We start from the raw sequence: 14,575 nt of genomic DNA, 5'->3' as shown, positions 1-14,575 counted from the left end.
TCTTATATCTATTTTGAAGGCACATTCTGAAATCTCCAGGTGTTTTTTTGTTTTTGTTAATCCTCACCTGAGGATATTCAGTCCACTGATTTTAGAGAGAGTGGAAGGAAGGAGGAGAGATGGAGAGAAACATCGATGTAAGAGACACATCGATTGGTTGCCTCCCACATGAGCCCTCGGGCTGATGCTCTAACCACTGAGCATCCGGCTAGGGCTGAAGTCTCCAGGATTTGAGTAGAATGTTGCGGACAATAGTTTTCCTGGAGTGGTGTCTTTTTGAAATGTTCCTTTAACCTTCAGTATGCCCAGAGATTAGATGAGGATACAGAACAAATTAGATGGAGGCAGATGTGGGAATGAAGGACCTGTAGTACATCTGTGGGATTTGTCCTCAAGTTGAGGTTTTGGTTTCCTAGGAATTGGGCTTCCTTTGGGCCATTTGCTATAAACACATTGAAGTTCCCACAGGACAAGTCTCCCTGCATGCTGATGCCCCCGTTGGCCAGCAGGGGGAGCAGGAAAAGTGTCCTAGTCGCTGCTCTCCTTAAAGCATCTAAAGGCAGGGATGTGGGCAATGAATTCTGTGAAATGAAGAAGCATGGATTATTTGTGATTGCTTTGGCTTGGTGAGACATAAAATGCTCTTTGCAAGACTGAGTCTGATGCTAATAAGATAAAGTGTGGGGCTGTTAGCATTAAGGAAGGGATTACCATGTGAGGTCTGGTGCTAAGCCCTCGTGCTACATTGGAGCAGCTTGGTGTTGGGAACAGCATTTACATTCAGTGTACAACTATGTTGAGCCCCAGTTTCTTCTAGCCCTAGATATGGATGTAGAGTTGCCTCGTGACAGGAACCCCCACCTCGTGGGACCTTGGGCTAGAGGTGTATGTGAGTGCGAGCATGTTCCGTGGAGAATGAAGCATCATGTGTGTCTTTCAGTCTGATCAGCACCCCAAACACCCAGTTTCATCCCTTCCTGATTGGTTCCTGCATGGCCTTGGATCTTGGGGCATGAGATTTTATGGATCTTCAGCCCCAGTGGAAGGAAGATAGCAACAAATAGCAAAACAAACAAACAAACAAAAAAAAAGTTACACTGTGCTAAGCACTGTTCTCTAAACATATACTAAGTTCAATTAACAAATTAATAAAAGGCTAAGTAGTAATCATAGCTATTTGTCACATTTACAAAGAGAGGGAAGAACATGTGCAAAACCCCAATGTTGGAGCATCCACAGAGAATTTCAAGACTCACCTGCAAGGGGCCCACATCAGGGGCCCCCTTAAAATATGTACCAATACATGGTGCTTCTAATTGTATCCACTTGGAGCAGAAACTTTCTCACACTGGGAGCGTCAACCATGCTTCTGGCTATTGGGTGCATCAGGAGTATATATCATTTCTTTTTTCTCTTTTATTCTTTCCCCTTTTTTTGAATCTGAACTTGATCCCCTGGAATAACCCTGTGAGAGATAGGTCACCCCAGATGCAGGGTAGGTGGATGTTGATGATGTCTTTCTCTTTTAGGTCTCTGCAGATAAGCTGGTGGCCTTGGGGCTATTCAGCCAGCACTTTAATCTGGCGACCTTCAATAAGCTGGTCTCTTATAGGAAGGCCATGTACCACGCTCTGGAGGTAACACTGGTGGTGGGTGGTTAGGACCTGGCCCCCAGAGCAGGATTAAGGCAAGAGACATACAGAAAGCCAGCTCAGGCCACAGTGTAACCAAGGATGGCTTGGAAGGGACAGGGCCACCAGGCAGGAGGTGAATGCAAACTTGTTGGCCTAAGGGCCAGACTGGGAAGGGAAAGAAGGGATTTGAGCCTTCCATATGACTCTTGAGTACTAGCTACTTCAGCTTCTCCCTGGTGGTTCTCAGTATTGCTGACTGAATTAAGGAGGAGGAGCACTGGAAAGTGGGGGACAATGTTTACAACAATGAATAATGCTTTTCCAGAGCTAGCAAAACCTCCTTCCTTTATTTATTTAAAAATTTTTTGTTTATTGATGTCAGAAATGAAGGGGGAGAGGGAGAGAGATAGAAAGAAACATCATGATGAGAGAGAATTATTGATCGGCTGCCTCCTGCATGCCCCCCCCATGGGGATCAAGCCCGCAACCCAGCCTGTGTCCTGACTGGGAATCGAACCCTGACCTCCTGATTGACAGCTCGACACTCAATCACTGAGCCACACCAGCTGGGCAAAACCTTTCTTTAAATGGCGTTGTTCAAGGCCAACACAGGGCAGCCACTAAGGACAGCTGCCTTTTTCCCCTTGTCTGTGGGATCCATCAGGCTCTATCTATCTTTCCCTTTCCTTTGGCTTAGAACTGAAAAGATCAGTGGCCTTTGCCCAGCATTTATGAACCAGCCTCTACTTAGGAATCCTAGTGCTTCTTAAATAAGACCTAAAACTTGACACCTCGCCATCTTCATTAGGAAAATAAACCAAGAAATCTGGAGCTTTCTCAGAGTTGGTGATACTTCTATATCTAAAAGTAGCAGTGCTAATTCTGATCCTCTGCTCTCTGAGAGGGAGCTGACCACTCAAGTTCTCTACAGGCAAGAGGTCATATTTGGTGCCTGCATGGCCTCCCGCCTGTCCCCTGCACAGGCCCCTCCCTGTCACATACCATGCCCAGGACAGCTGCCTGGTTATGAAAAGGCCCAGAGTGAAGGGGAATGCAGGCCCCAGCTGGGGGGAATCCCTGGGTGCCACCTGGCGAGCACCCACCCCTGCTGTTCATCACAGACTCGCCTTTATCTCGCCAGAAAGCCAGGGTGCGGGCTGGCAAGACCTTCCCCAGCAGCCCCGGAGACTCATTGGAGGACCAGCTGAAGCCCATGTTGGAGTGGGCCCATGGGGGCTTCAAGCCCACCGGGATCGAGGGCCTCAAACCCAACAACAAGCAAACAGGTGGGAATGGGTCCCTGTGGCAGCCCTGGCTGCCATTGCTAGTGGGAGCACCCTTGGGAGATGTAGCCACCCATCCTGCCCCTTGCCCCACCCAGCTCTCCAGCAACCAGTCAGGTTGGGAGACCTGCTCTGTCAGCCTGTGAACCCCAGGGCTATGGGAAAACAAGCAGCCCAGCCTTTTCTGGCTTCACTGGTCTGTGATGGAATCTGTTCTGTAAACTTGGGTCAACAGGAGTTCAAGATTTAATCTTCACTAGCACCTTTACTTTTAAAAGGAAAAATTAAGCTCTGCTCATTGGTGAAAACTTGGAAAGTATTTAAAAAAACCTCCAAAACCCCAAAACCATGAGCCACCTCCAAAAGAGGCATAACCTTATTCTAACATTCTGACCAATAGCATAATTCCTACATTATAAGATGTATAGTTTCCTATTGTCACTTTCTGGAAACCCAGGATGCCTGAAATCCATGATTTGTCTACTAATTCATACATTTAACATAGTGTTTTCTGTTTTGTTTTGTCTCCCCCATTAAAAGTGGTTAATAAGTCGAAGGTGCGTCGTGCAGGCAGTATGAAATTAGAATCAAGGAAATACGGTATTCCCTTCCCATCCTTTGACTATGCACTGTTTTCTCTGCACTTTCTTTCAATTTCTTTGCCTATACAGTGGTCACTGGAAAAGAAATCTCAACCTGAACTCTCATCCCCCACTTCACTCTCAACCTTCACAAGTCCTCCATCCAGGTTAATCTTGTTGGGTGTGCACATCCTTCCCACTTTTTCTGTACACTAGTTGGATTCCTGCTTTCCCTTTACTTCTTGATATTAATCATATGAGCACTGTCAGATGTCATTAAAGAGTCCTTATGATTTTTAATGACTGCATAATTTTCTTTCCTAGGAACAGAGTCAAACTTAACCATGCCCCTTTTAGATTATACTGTATATATACATATTGGAACTAGGGTATATATAAGTGGAATTTAGAGAAATGTAAAGAATTGCCACATCATATACTTTAAAAAATGTTCTAATAGCCACATTGAAAAGAGTAAGAGAAACAAAGACAGTTAATATTAATTATGCATTTAATTTAGTCCAATATTTCCAACATTTAAGCATTCCGAAAAGTCAGTATGAAAATTAAGTTATTTTACATTTCCTTTTAGTACTGTTTTCAAAATCTCATATTTTATGTGTTTACAACATCTCGATTTGGATATGAAATTTTTGTTAGAAAAACTTGATCTATATTTTCACAAATATATAAGTTCCAAATTTTCACTTGACCAAGTTCCAAATGAACTTACTTAATTGGAGCAATCTTAAAATTTACATTAAAATTAAATGCAAAATGCAATTCCTACATTTTAAGTGCTCAGTAGCTTTTTTTTTTTTTCACATATTTTTATTGATTTCAGAGAGAAAGGGATATATAAAGAGAAAGGCAGAAACATCAATGATGAGAGAGACACCTCAATTGGTTGTCTCCTGCAGGCACTGCAACCAGGGCCAGGGATCAAGCCCGCAACTGAGGCATGTGCCCTTGACCAGAACCGAACCTGGGACCCTTCAGTCCGCAGTCCAATGCCCTATCCACTGAGCCAAACCAGCTAGGGCTCAATAGCTTTAAGTGACCAACAGCCACTGTGTTGGGTATCAGAGATAAATGTTTCAGGGTTTCAGCTATGGGTTAGCCTTTGCCTAATGTTTGTGCTGTGTCTAAAGCTCTTTAAAACCCTATAAACATGCTAGATATGTGAGGGTTTTTGACTTATGTCCCATAGTGGGAGCATATGGCGGACCCAGTGTGGACCCTGTCATGACCCAAAAGCATCTGTCACCCAGGCCCATGTTCTCCCTGCACCTCCTACCAGCCCCAGCTGCTACGTCCTTCCCTTTCACAGAGAACAAGAAGCGCAGACGCACAGCTGATGACTTGTCCACCGTCATGGACTACTGCCCCCAACCGAAGCGCCTCAAGACAAACTATAACAATGGCAAAGATCGAGGAGAGGAGGACCAGACTCGAGGTGATTTATGGGGCAGTGAACACCCATTACTGGGAGGGAACATTGTGAGGACTGCTCAGCAGGGGTTAATTGATCAGTAAGAGGCTCCCTGACCCCATGTCACACCTTCTTTTCTCAACAGAGCAAATGGCTTTGGATGTTGCCAACAACAAGAGTAGTCTGGAAGGTAATGGTAACACTCTCCCTCAAAGTCCTCACTTCCCGTCCTGGGTAGTTTCAGGCCTTTCCTGCTTGTCTATCCTGTCCTGCCTGCTGATAATGAAGGGAAGTCAGGGTAGCCCAATAGTTAACCACCTGGGGTCTGAAACTCTGATTATGGCTGTGTAGAGTCTGGTCATTGGAAAGTCCTTTCATGATGTGACAGTGAGCAAATTAGTGTCACCACGAATTGTCCCGAAGTCCTAGTCCTAGAGTCTCAGAGATTTGTGTGCCAGGCCTTTGCAGGTTGTCCTGGTCTTGGAGGTGCCCTTGCTCAGTGTGTCCCATGTCAGGAGTGGGTCTGTTAGCGTGGAAGAATTGTTGAAAGGAATAAAGCATGAAGAGACCTTGGTATATTGCTAGCATAGAATAAGTGTTCAAGAACCGTAGACCCGAGGCTTTAGCAGCTGTTATTGGTCCTGAGGTGTCACAAGCTGCATGCATGCTTTCTTACAGACAGCTGTTTGTCCTGTGGTAGGAAAAACCCTGTGTCCTTCCACCCTCTCTTTGAGGGGGGACTCTGTCAGACATGTCGGGTAAGTCCTGTCCCCTCCCTGGACTTGATTGCCCCTTTCCTCCATACAACTTCCCTGTCATTCCCCAGAGAAAAGCATCTGCAGGTAGCCATTGGGGAGGTTTTAATGAAGCCCTCCCTGGCCACCATCACCCCATCCTCCCCTCTGAGGGCAGGTGCTGCCACAGAGGAAGCCATCTTCAGTGGCACGCACACCCCAGCCAGTTGGTTGTTCCTGTAACAGGAACCAAGCCACCAGTGACCTGTCCTTCGAGCAAGCGGTCCCAGTGGTCCCTGCTCTCGGTTTTATGAGTGTTTCTCTCTGGCTGCCAGGACCGGTTCCTCGAGCTGTTCTACATGTATGACGATGATGGCTATCAGTCCTACTGCACCGTGTGCTGTGAGGGGCGCGAGCTGCTCTTGTGCAGCAACACAAGCTGCTGCCGGTGAGCTTCAGACCATCCGTGTGGGTGAGACCCAGCAGGGCCCTGAGGCTCCCACGTCATATCTGTGATTCCTACAGCCCAAAAAAACTCAGGCCCAGGGACTGGGTATCAAGTGGACCTGAGGACCGGGGCCCAGAGTTACTACTGCTCTGCAGGGGTTGTGGTTCTCATCTGTTTAAGACAGAAATGTCTGAGGGTGGTGCCTGAGTTGTGGAAGCCTCCCGGGAGAATAGCCACTTTGGGGGGTAGCACTGAGGGTACTGATATCCTAGGAAAAAGAGGTTAGTGTATCCCACATCACACTGTAGGGCCGTTCTGCCCATGGGGAGAGGCAACCGGTTTTTAGACATTGCATTACTATCTACCTGGGAAGGAGGGCTATGGATGTAGGAGAAAGGCCTGATGTCTTCTCTCCACTCCCGGCCGCAGGTGCTTTTGTGTGGAGTGCCTGGATTTGCTGGTGGGCTCGGGCACAGCAGCTGATGCCAAGCTGCAGGAGCCATGGAGCTGCTACATGTGCCTCCCGCAGCGCTGTCACGGGGTCCTGCAGCGCCGGAAGGACTGGAATGTTCGCCTGCAGTCCTTTTTCACCAGTGACCCTGGTCTCGAATACGTAAGCCACAGGCTCCTTCTAGCATCACCTACCTCAGAGAGTCAGGGGACTGCAATGCTCTCGAAGTCTGTTGGCAAGATTTCATAAAGAGGTCCATTATACAAATGACTGGCTGAGTAGCTCATACTTCAGAGACAGGGCTAGTTGATATGTCCTTTGTACAGTCTTCAGGCTTCCCCAGTGGTCTTTCTCTCCTTCGTGGCCTTTCGTGGTTTTTCTAAGGAAAGAAAAGCCCGTGACTTAGTCTTTAATTGTAGTGGGAGTGGATCTTCCTGGGCTCCATTCTACCACGTCTGTGAGGCAGTCCCAGGTCTTCCTGTTTAGGGTGTCGTGTCCTTTCGTGTGTGAGCATCTGTCTCAAAGTCTTTGTGTTCCATGTCTTAAGGGTAGACTAGCCAGTCTGTGCCAAAGCTCTTAAGGGGATCCCTGCTAAGAAATGGCAGAACACAGGGTTTGAGTTCCTCAGAGGAAGGTCAGCTCGCCCCTCGCCCAGAGGTTGAGCCTTTTCCCCTGCACCTTGACCTCCATGACCTTCTTTAACCTGGCAGGAAGCCCCCAAGTTATACCCTGCGATTCCTGCAGCCCGAAGGCGGCCCATTCGAGTCTTGTCCCTGTTTGATGGAATTGCCACAGGTGAGTTTGGAATTCACCTTGGGATGCTCACCTGGTCCAGGTGTCTGTGCTCAATGCCAAGCAAGACCCCTGGGATTATCTGTCTGTCAACAGTTTTGAGAAAACCAATGGCTTCTTGTTTCTCTCCTCAAATCCTCTCCACCACGTAGTTCACCCGCTTTGGTCCTCTTGTTCCTTTTAAAAGTCATATATACATATTTCATATCTTACATTTTATTTGTATTATATGTAGATATCTTTTTTTTAAAAAAATAACTTGTATTCTTTTTTAGTCAGATTTATTGCATTTATTTATTTTTTTATATATTTTATTGATTTTTCTACAGAGAGGAAGGGAGAGGGATAGAGAGTTAGAAACATCGATGAGAGAGAAACATTGATCAGCTGCCTCCTGCACACGCCCTACTGGATGTGTCTGCAACCAAGGCACATGCCCTTGACCGGAATAGAACCTGGGACCTTTCAGTCTGCAGGCCAACGCTCTATCCACTGAGCCAAACCAGTTTCGGCTATATGTAGATATCTTGGAAAATTTTTTTTACTCCATAAACATGGATATATTGGAGATTAATAGACAACTGCTATTAATATCCATTTTTTCTCTCCCTTTCCTCCAGTTTCCACATGTGTAGAGTATGCATAACCAACAAGCATGTCGCCCTTGGGGAGTTTTTCCTAATTTAACACATTTAATACTCAAAATTGCTCTGGAATATAGGAATATCCATTTTACCAGAGCAGGAAGCAGTGGGGATGAGGTGCTATGCATTTAGCATCATTTGTACTTGTGTCTACCAGTGTCCACCTGCCTAAAGTGGACAGTTTTTAATGACTCAGGGTCATGGCTAGCTGTTTGTTTTCCCCACCCTGCTGCATCCTCCACACCTGTGTATGCTGGCACAGGTAACCCACAATAGAAAATGGAGCCTTGGCCATTGTCCCCTGACTTTGAGGTTATTTTCTAAACACGGTGTTGGTGAAGATCCCTGTCCTTGTGTCTGTGCTTGGCTATGCTGGGGCAATGGTTGTAAACATGTCAGGTTTTTTTTGTGTATGTGTGTGCGTTGTTTTGTTAATCCTCACCTAAGGATATTTTTCCATTGATTTTTTTTTTTTTTTTAAATAGAGTGGAAGGGGTGGGGAGGGTGAAAAGAGGGAGAGAGACATGAGAGAGTCACATCCACTAGGGCCTCCTGCCACCCCAATCTGGGCCAGGGATCGAGCCTGCAAACGAGGTACATGTCCTTGACCAGAATTGAACCCCGGACCCTTTAGTCTGCAGGCCTACAACTATCCTCTGAGCCAAACCAGCCAGTGCTAGACATGTCAGTTTTAATAGGTCCTACCAGTGGGCTGTACCAGTTGATATATACCTATTTTCTTCACAAAATTCTCTACTCTGCAGACCCTGCTGTTTCAGCTAGTTTGTGCCATCTGCAGGGTTTCACGTGAGGGCTACAATGTACTTTTTGGGTCTGGTGTGAGTTCTTGGATATGACGTAGAATCACTGGAGGCAAGATGACCCTGAGTGTATTTTATGTCTCCCCAATCCCACACAGGGTACTTGGTCCTCAAAGAATTGGGGATCAAAGTAGAGAAGTATGTCGCCTCTGAAGTGTGTGAAGAGTCCATCGCCGTTGGAACTGTTAAGCACGAAGGCAATATTAAATATGTGAATGACGTCAGGAACATCACAAAGAAAAATGTGAGGACAGCCTGCACCCCTGGGGGCTTTGTAACACCCTCCTCCTCCAGGCCCTGAGCCCCACACAACCTCACAGCCATGCCCAGGGTTGTGGGAAAAGGTAACCTGTGGTCATAGCAGCAAGCTATCTTGACAGGTTACCTGGAACCCAGGCTGTCTGTCCCTCCATTCTTGCTCCTATCCTCCTGTGAGAATACTGTTTTTCTTTCACAGGTTGAAGAATGGGGTCCCTTTGACTTGGTAATTGGTGGGAGCCCATGCAATGATCTCTCAAATGTGAACCCCGCCAGGAAAGGCCTATATGGTGAGTATCCCTTCGTTTGGTAGCCCCAGAAGACCCTATGTCATTGGTCGGCAAACTCATTAGTCAACAGAGCGGCAAAGCGCGGCTCATGAGCCGCAGTTTGCCGACCACTGCCCTATGTCAACTGAGTGTTGGTTCAAGAGTGCGCTGAGAAGGAGCTCTTAGCTTCTTGCCAGCCTTACCTGTCAGCTCTGTCCATGCCACATTGTGAAGCCTCAGTCCCACAAGATACTTAAAAATATTGCACTGCCGATTAAGGGAATGTAGGGCACCAGCCTCAGTTAGGTGATCTCTGGGAACCCATTGGTTGCAATGTGGAGGGGTGGTTTTGACTCCAGCCAGCCATCTTCTTTTATGGGCTTAGAGGGCACAGGCCGACTTTTCTTCGAGTTCTACCACCTGCTGAATTATGCACGGCCCAAGGAAGGTGACGACCGGCCCTTCTTCTGGATGTTTGAGAATGTGGTAGCCATGAAGGTCGGCGACAAGAGGGACATCTGTCGGTTCCTGGAGGTGAGGGGACCTCGGGTCCTGATTGTCAAGATGGCATGAGCGGGGAAGGCCCTGCTGGCAATGAGGGTGGGGATTTCTATGTTGTGAATTATTTTTGGGATTTTGACTGAAGACCTGGCTAGATCCCAGAATCATGGAGTCAAGTTGGTTGAGTCTCTTTTGTTCAATCTCCTTTGGTTCAAATATTTTTGAGGGGAAAAGAAAATGATCTCTTTTTTTTTTTTAATATATTTTATTGGTTTTTTACAGGGAGGAAGGGAGAGGGAGAGTTAGAAACATGGATGAGAGAGAAACATCGATCAGCTGCCTCCTGCACACCCCCTACTGGGGATGTGCCCGCAACCAAGGTACATGCCCTTGACCGGGATCGAACCCAGGACCCTTAAGTGCCCAGGCTGATGCTCTATCCACTGAGCCAAACCGGCCAGGGCAGAAAATGATCTCTAAGTTAATCCCGAACCTATTGAAGTTGGATGATGAAACAAACCATCACTTTTAGAGATCTCATGAGCTTTGACTCCGATTTTTACTCTAGAGAGTTTTTTAATCCTTATTCTGAGAATTGCTTCTTTAGGGCACAGATAGGTTCATTATCCAATCCTTAATATGCATTAAGCCTTGTAGTAAATACTTTTTATACACTCACAACATCATTTAATTTCCCCCAAAGCTTTACAGCTTAAGTTCTGCGAGAATGATTATAGGACTGGCTAGTTAGTTCTCTCATGCTGTGTGAACCTGACGGATGGGTGTCACGGGGCATATGTTGCCAACACTGCATTCCCATACCACGGCCTTGATTTGCCAGATTTTTGTTTTGAGCTGTTTTTGTCACCTGTGCATTCCATAATAATCTGGTACACCCCAGCGCATACCTTCTCAGAACTTGCAGGTCTGATCTGGTCTCTCTTCCCCCCATTAATATGGGGGCACTAGCTATGCCTCCAGCCAGATTCTTGCTGAGAATTGGTCTGTCCCTTGGCTGTCAGGAATCGTGTGTCCTCGATAGCCAGGGAGCAGCCCTGTCATCTGCCCCACTCTGGTTGCTACCTGGATTCTGCTGTGGGCTCCTAGCAGCTAGTTGTTCTTCTGTGTCCCTACAGTGTAATCCAGTGATGATTGATGCCATCAAAGTGTCTGCTGCTCACAGGGCCCGATACTTCTGGGGCAACCTGCCCGGGATGAACAGGTAACACAGGGCTCTGAGTGGGACAGATAACCGCCAAGTGAAATGCATCTAATGGTGTGAGCTCTGACTGGTTTACTCACGTGAGACAGAGCCACCCTGGGCTTCAGACCAATCTCTGGTGTTATAGATTGACATCTGTTAAGACATACAGCTACCTGGAAATCTCAGGCCAAGATTCCTCAATCTGCTCCAACTCGTTTCCTGCTCTGCCCAGGGGCCTGGTTCTCACAGTGCCATGTGCTGGAGCAGACAGGCATCATCTCCCCGCTGGAGAGGCTCATGCTTTGTACCCCATCTCTTCTCCTAGTTGCCTGTCCCGTTGGGAAATGGAGAGTGTTAGACATGCCCTTCTCCCCGATAATGACCAAACAGGTGGCAGAGCTGAGATGACAATGGGGAGCCCAAAGCCTGTCATCCTTGGATTTTCTTAGCCAAGAACTTTACCCAGTTTTTCATTAGTCTATTCATATTACTGAGGATTAGTTATCTTCTATATGTGGTTTCAGGGCTGCGTGGTGTTCTAATTAAGATACAAAACGTGATGGTAATTTGATTTCCTGGACTGGCAAATAAGTTTTAAGCTTAAAAAGATTCTCCTTTAGAAGGAAGTGTTGGAAGCATAAATAACTCTGGCCATTTAGCAAAATGTAGACAGAGGTGAGAAGGTACTGGTATAGCTTGGAGGATTTCTGCTTGGACATCTTGGCATTTAAAACAAAATTTAAAAATATATTTATTGATTTTAGAGAGAAACATCGATAGGTTACTTCCTGCGTGCTTCCCACTGGGGATGGAGCCCAAAACCCAGGCATGTGCCCAACCTGGTACATGGGCCAAATGTTCAACCACTAAGCCACAATGGCCAGGCATCTTGCAGTTTTATTCGGTAGTCACCCAATCAGATAGTGCAATGCCATCTGAATTTGGAGTGAAGTGGGCTCATTCACTGAACTCTCTCCTTCTGTAGCAGTCACTGTTGTACATGCTATCAGTTTACTGGTGAACACATCAGATGTAAGTCTTCTTTCAGAGTTAACATGCTAGTGGGGCATGGGTAGAGAAGACAGTAAATGATTTCAGGGTCATGGCTGGAGGGGGCAGGGCATTGGAAGAGTTGATGGGAAGGCTTCTCATTCCAGCAAGGACCTAAAGTAGGAATGAGGCCATAGTTATTTGAGAGAACATTCTAGGCAAAAGGAAGAGGGTAAGGGGGTGGGGTTGCAGGGCACTGTGTTCCTCATTTGGTGAGGGGCTGTGAGAGGAGGACAGAGAACTCATTAGTATGGGCCAAATTATGTGGGGCCTATGGGTCCACTTAGATCTACTTTTGGAATTCTAAGAAGTTTTAAGCTGACAAGTTATGTCCTAGATTCATGGTCATTTCTGGTAAAATACATGATAGTGGGATGAGGGCAGAAATGAAGAGAAACTTGAGGTGGTCATGGTCCTTTAGAGAGGAGGAGTTGAATTATTATTGAGGGCCCAGGAAGTGCCATTCACACACACATTGCACCTCGGGGCGTTGTAATTCCCTCCAGTTCTGTGAAACTTAGCAGGAGGGATTAAATTCTAGGTAATGTTGATTGTTGGACCTTTAGGATTTGCTGAGGCACTGGATGTGCTGCAATAAAAGATGATAATCAGTTAGCAAAGATGCCACAAAGTTTTTTGCCTGAGCTGTGATAAGAATCAAGCTGTAGTGCTATAGCTGACGCTACAGGGTTCTAGAATGATGACACGAGCATAAAACAGGAATCACAGACCCAAATCCAGCCTGTAGGTGGAAAACCTTAGATGTGCTCTGTCCTTTTCTCCAAGTCCCTCAGCCCCCTTGGATTATAAGGAAAGCTGGGAATGGGAATAGAGTGGCATTGGAAATGTGGAAGGTAAGGTCGAGGAAGATTGATGAATCTAACGGAATGTTTTATGTGATTAATGGCCTCTCTTGTGGGCACTTGTTTCCATTCTTATGTCTGTTTTGTTTGTGACCTTGAAGTTCCTTACACGGGAGCTGCCGAGGTATTGATCGAGTGTGGACACAGCTCTTGATGGTTTCTGCTCTTGAACTGCTCAACCACTTTGGTTCTAAAGCTCTATCCCCCTCTGGGCACCCATTTGCCTTTCTCTGTATTTGCAGGTTTGTTTGATGGTGAAAGGTACAAGGATAATTAGTGTTTTTTGAACCACCTCCTGTCCTTCCTACCTGCATCCACTTTTAGTCCTTAGACCCTCCTGTGGCTGCATCCCTAGCAGTAAGCCACCAAATCATGGCTTTGCAATGATCTTTGTAGCAGGTAGACCCACAAAGATCTAATCCAAGCTCCTGAGACACTAGGTCCTATGTAACTGCTCAGATCATCACTCGGTTAGTAATTGGGCTGGGATCAGACAGGGTCTCCTGACTCTTACCAGTGCTTCCCCATTCCTGCTCTATTCAATGGGAGCCTAATCTGACTAATATTAACATTTGAGGTAGAGGAACATTTATTCCTCGACATTGATCTTGCCCCTTGAAGGGGCTGGTCTGTCCCTGACGTTGGCACACAGCTTTGTGCTTATGCCAGGATCCTTTTCACCATATAATTTATTTATTTGTAACAGTTCGCTGCCAGAGCACATTTTGCAGGCTTAGGCCCTCACTCCCACCTTGGGAGGTGCCTAGCTAAGGCCCATTGGCAGATGGTAGAAAGTAATGGGTTTTGGCTGTTCCCAGGCCCGTGATAGCATCAAAGAATGATAAACTCGAGCTGCAGGACTGCTTGGAGTTCAATAGGACAGCAAAGGTAAGATGTGCTCACACACAGTCTGCGGAAAATGCACTTGGTGACCTCCAAGCGGGACTTGATCTTGGTACCGTTTGTTCCTGTCCCCCCTCCCTCACATGTAACTCCTTGGTGCTGGGACTCTTTCCCTACATAATTGTTCTGTCCTGCCTGTTAAGTACAGAGTAGGAGAGGTACTTGATAAACAATAATCACTGTATGAGAAAAGGCAACTAGTCTTTCTAATTTTGAATGCACATGCCATAGAGACACACATACAATTTCAGCTGGTCCTCCCAAGAAGTGAGTAATTAATATTTTGCCCAAAGGAAAAATTATCTGCTGGCAAGTCATAGATAATTATATTAAGATGTCCATAAACTTAATTCTTAATGTTTACATCAAGCCAAAATCCTGGTTTGGCTAACTATTCCTATAATCTTGGGTGGATTGTTACATTTTGCTTAATGTTGCTTGATCAGTTGTGTTCTCTTGGCACCCATGTGATCTCATTCATGGGCACATTTTTATCTCTTGTTCTGAGGCTGGTCCTTTCTGTGCATTAACTTCTTGGCACTTGTGGGAAGCACAAAATGCCCTTTTCCTTCCAACTCTCCTTTTCTTATTCTCTCTGCGAGCCCAGCACTTCCACCTTCTCTCCCCAACCTGCCTCCATCCCCTATCTTCCCTCGGTGCTTCTGAGTCTTGACTCATCCCCAGAATCCTTCATTCCGTGCTCACTG

The 14,575-nt window shown here is 46.4% G+C and overlaps 1 protein-coding gene across 1 annotated transcript in view; it reads left to right on the top strand.

Annotated features, from left to right (window-relative positions):
* Positions 1–14,575, top strand: part of DNMT3B (DNA methyltransferase 3 beta) — a 38,140-nt gene that overhangs the window by 20,163 nt on the left and 3,402 nt on the right. Inside the window, exons 7-20 of the mRNA XM_080684531.1 lie at positions 1,530–1,637; positions 2,776–2,920; positions 3,458–3,517; positions 4,829–4,954; positions 5,076–5,120; positions 5,609–5,688; positions 6,000–6,112; positions 6,542–6,725; positions 7,274–7,358; positions 8,919–9,064; positions 9,278–9,368; positions 9,733–9,881; positions 10,985–11,070; positions 13,784–13,853. Coding sequence (XP_080540657.1) covers positions 1,530–1,637; positions 2,776–2,920; positions 3,458–3,517; positions 4,829–4,954; positions 5,076–5,120; positions 5,609–5,688; positions 6,000–6,112; positions 6,542–6,725; positions 7,274–7,358; positions 8,919–9,064; positions 9,278–9,368; positions 9,733–9,881; positions 10,985–11,070; positions 13,784–13,853 — 1,488 coding nt within the window. The remainder of the gene's footprint in view (positions 1–1,529; positions 1,638–2,775; positions 2,921–3,457; positions 3,518–4,828; positions 4,955–5,075; positions 5,121–5,608; positions 5,689–5,999; positions 6,113–6,541; positions 6,726–7,273; positions 7,359–8,918; positions 9,065–9,277; positions 9,369–9,732; positions 9,882–10,984; positions 11,071–13,783; positions 13,854–14,575) is intronic.

Source organism: Plecotus auritus (genome assembly GCF_963455305.1).
Source record: "Plecotus auritus genome assembly, chromosome: 8".
In the NCBI taxonomy this organism is placed as follows: Eukaryota; Metazoa; Chordata; class Mammalia; order Chiroptera; family Vespertilionidae; genus Plecotus; species Plecotus auritus.
This window is presented reverse-complemented; position numbering and strand designations above follow the sequence as displayed.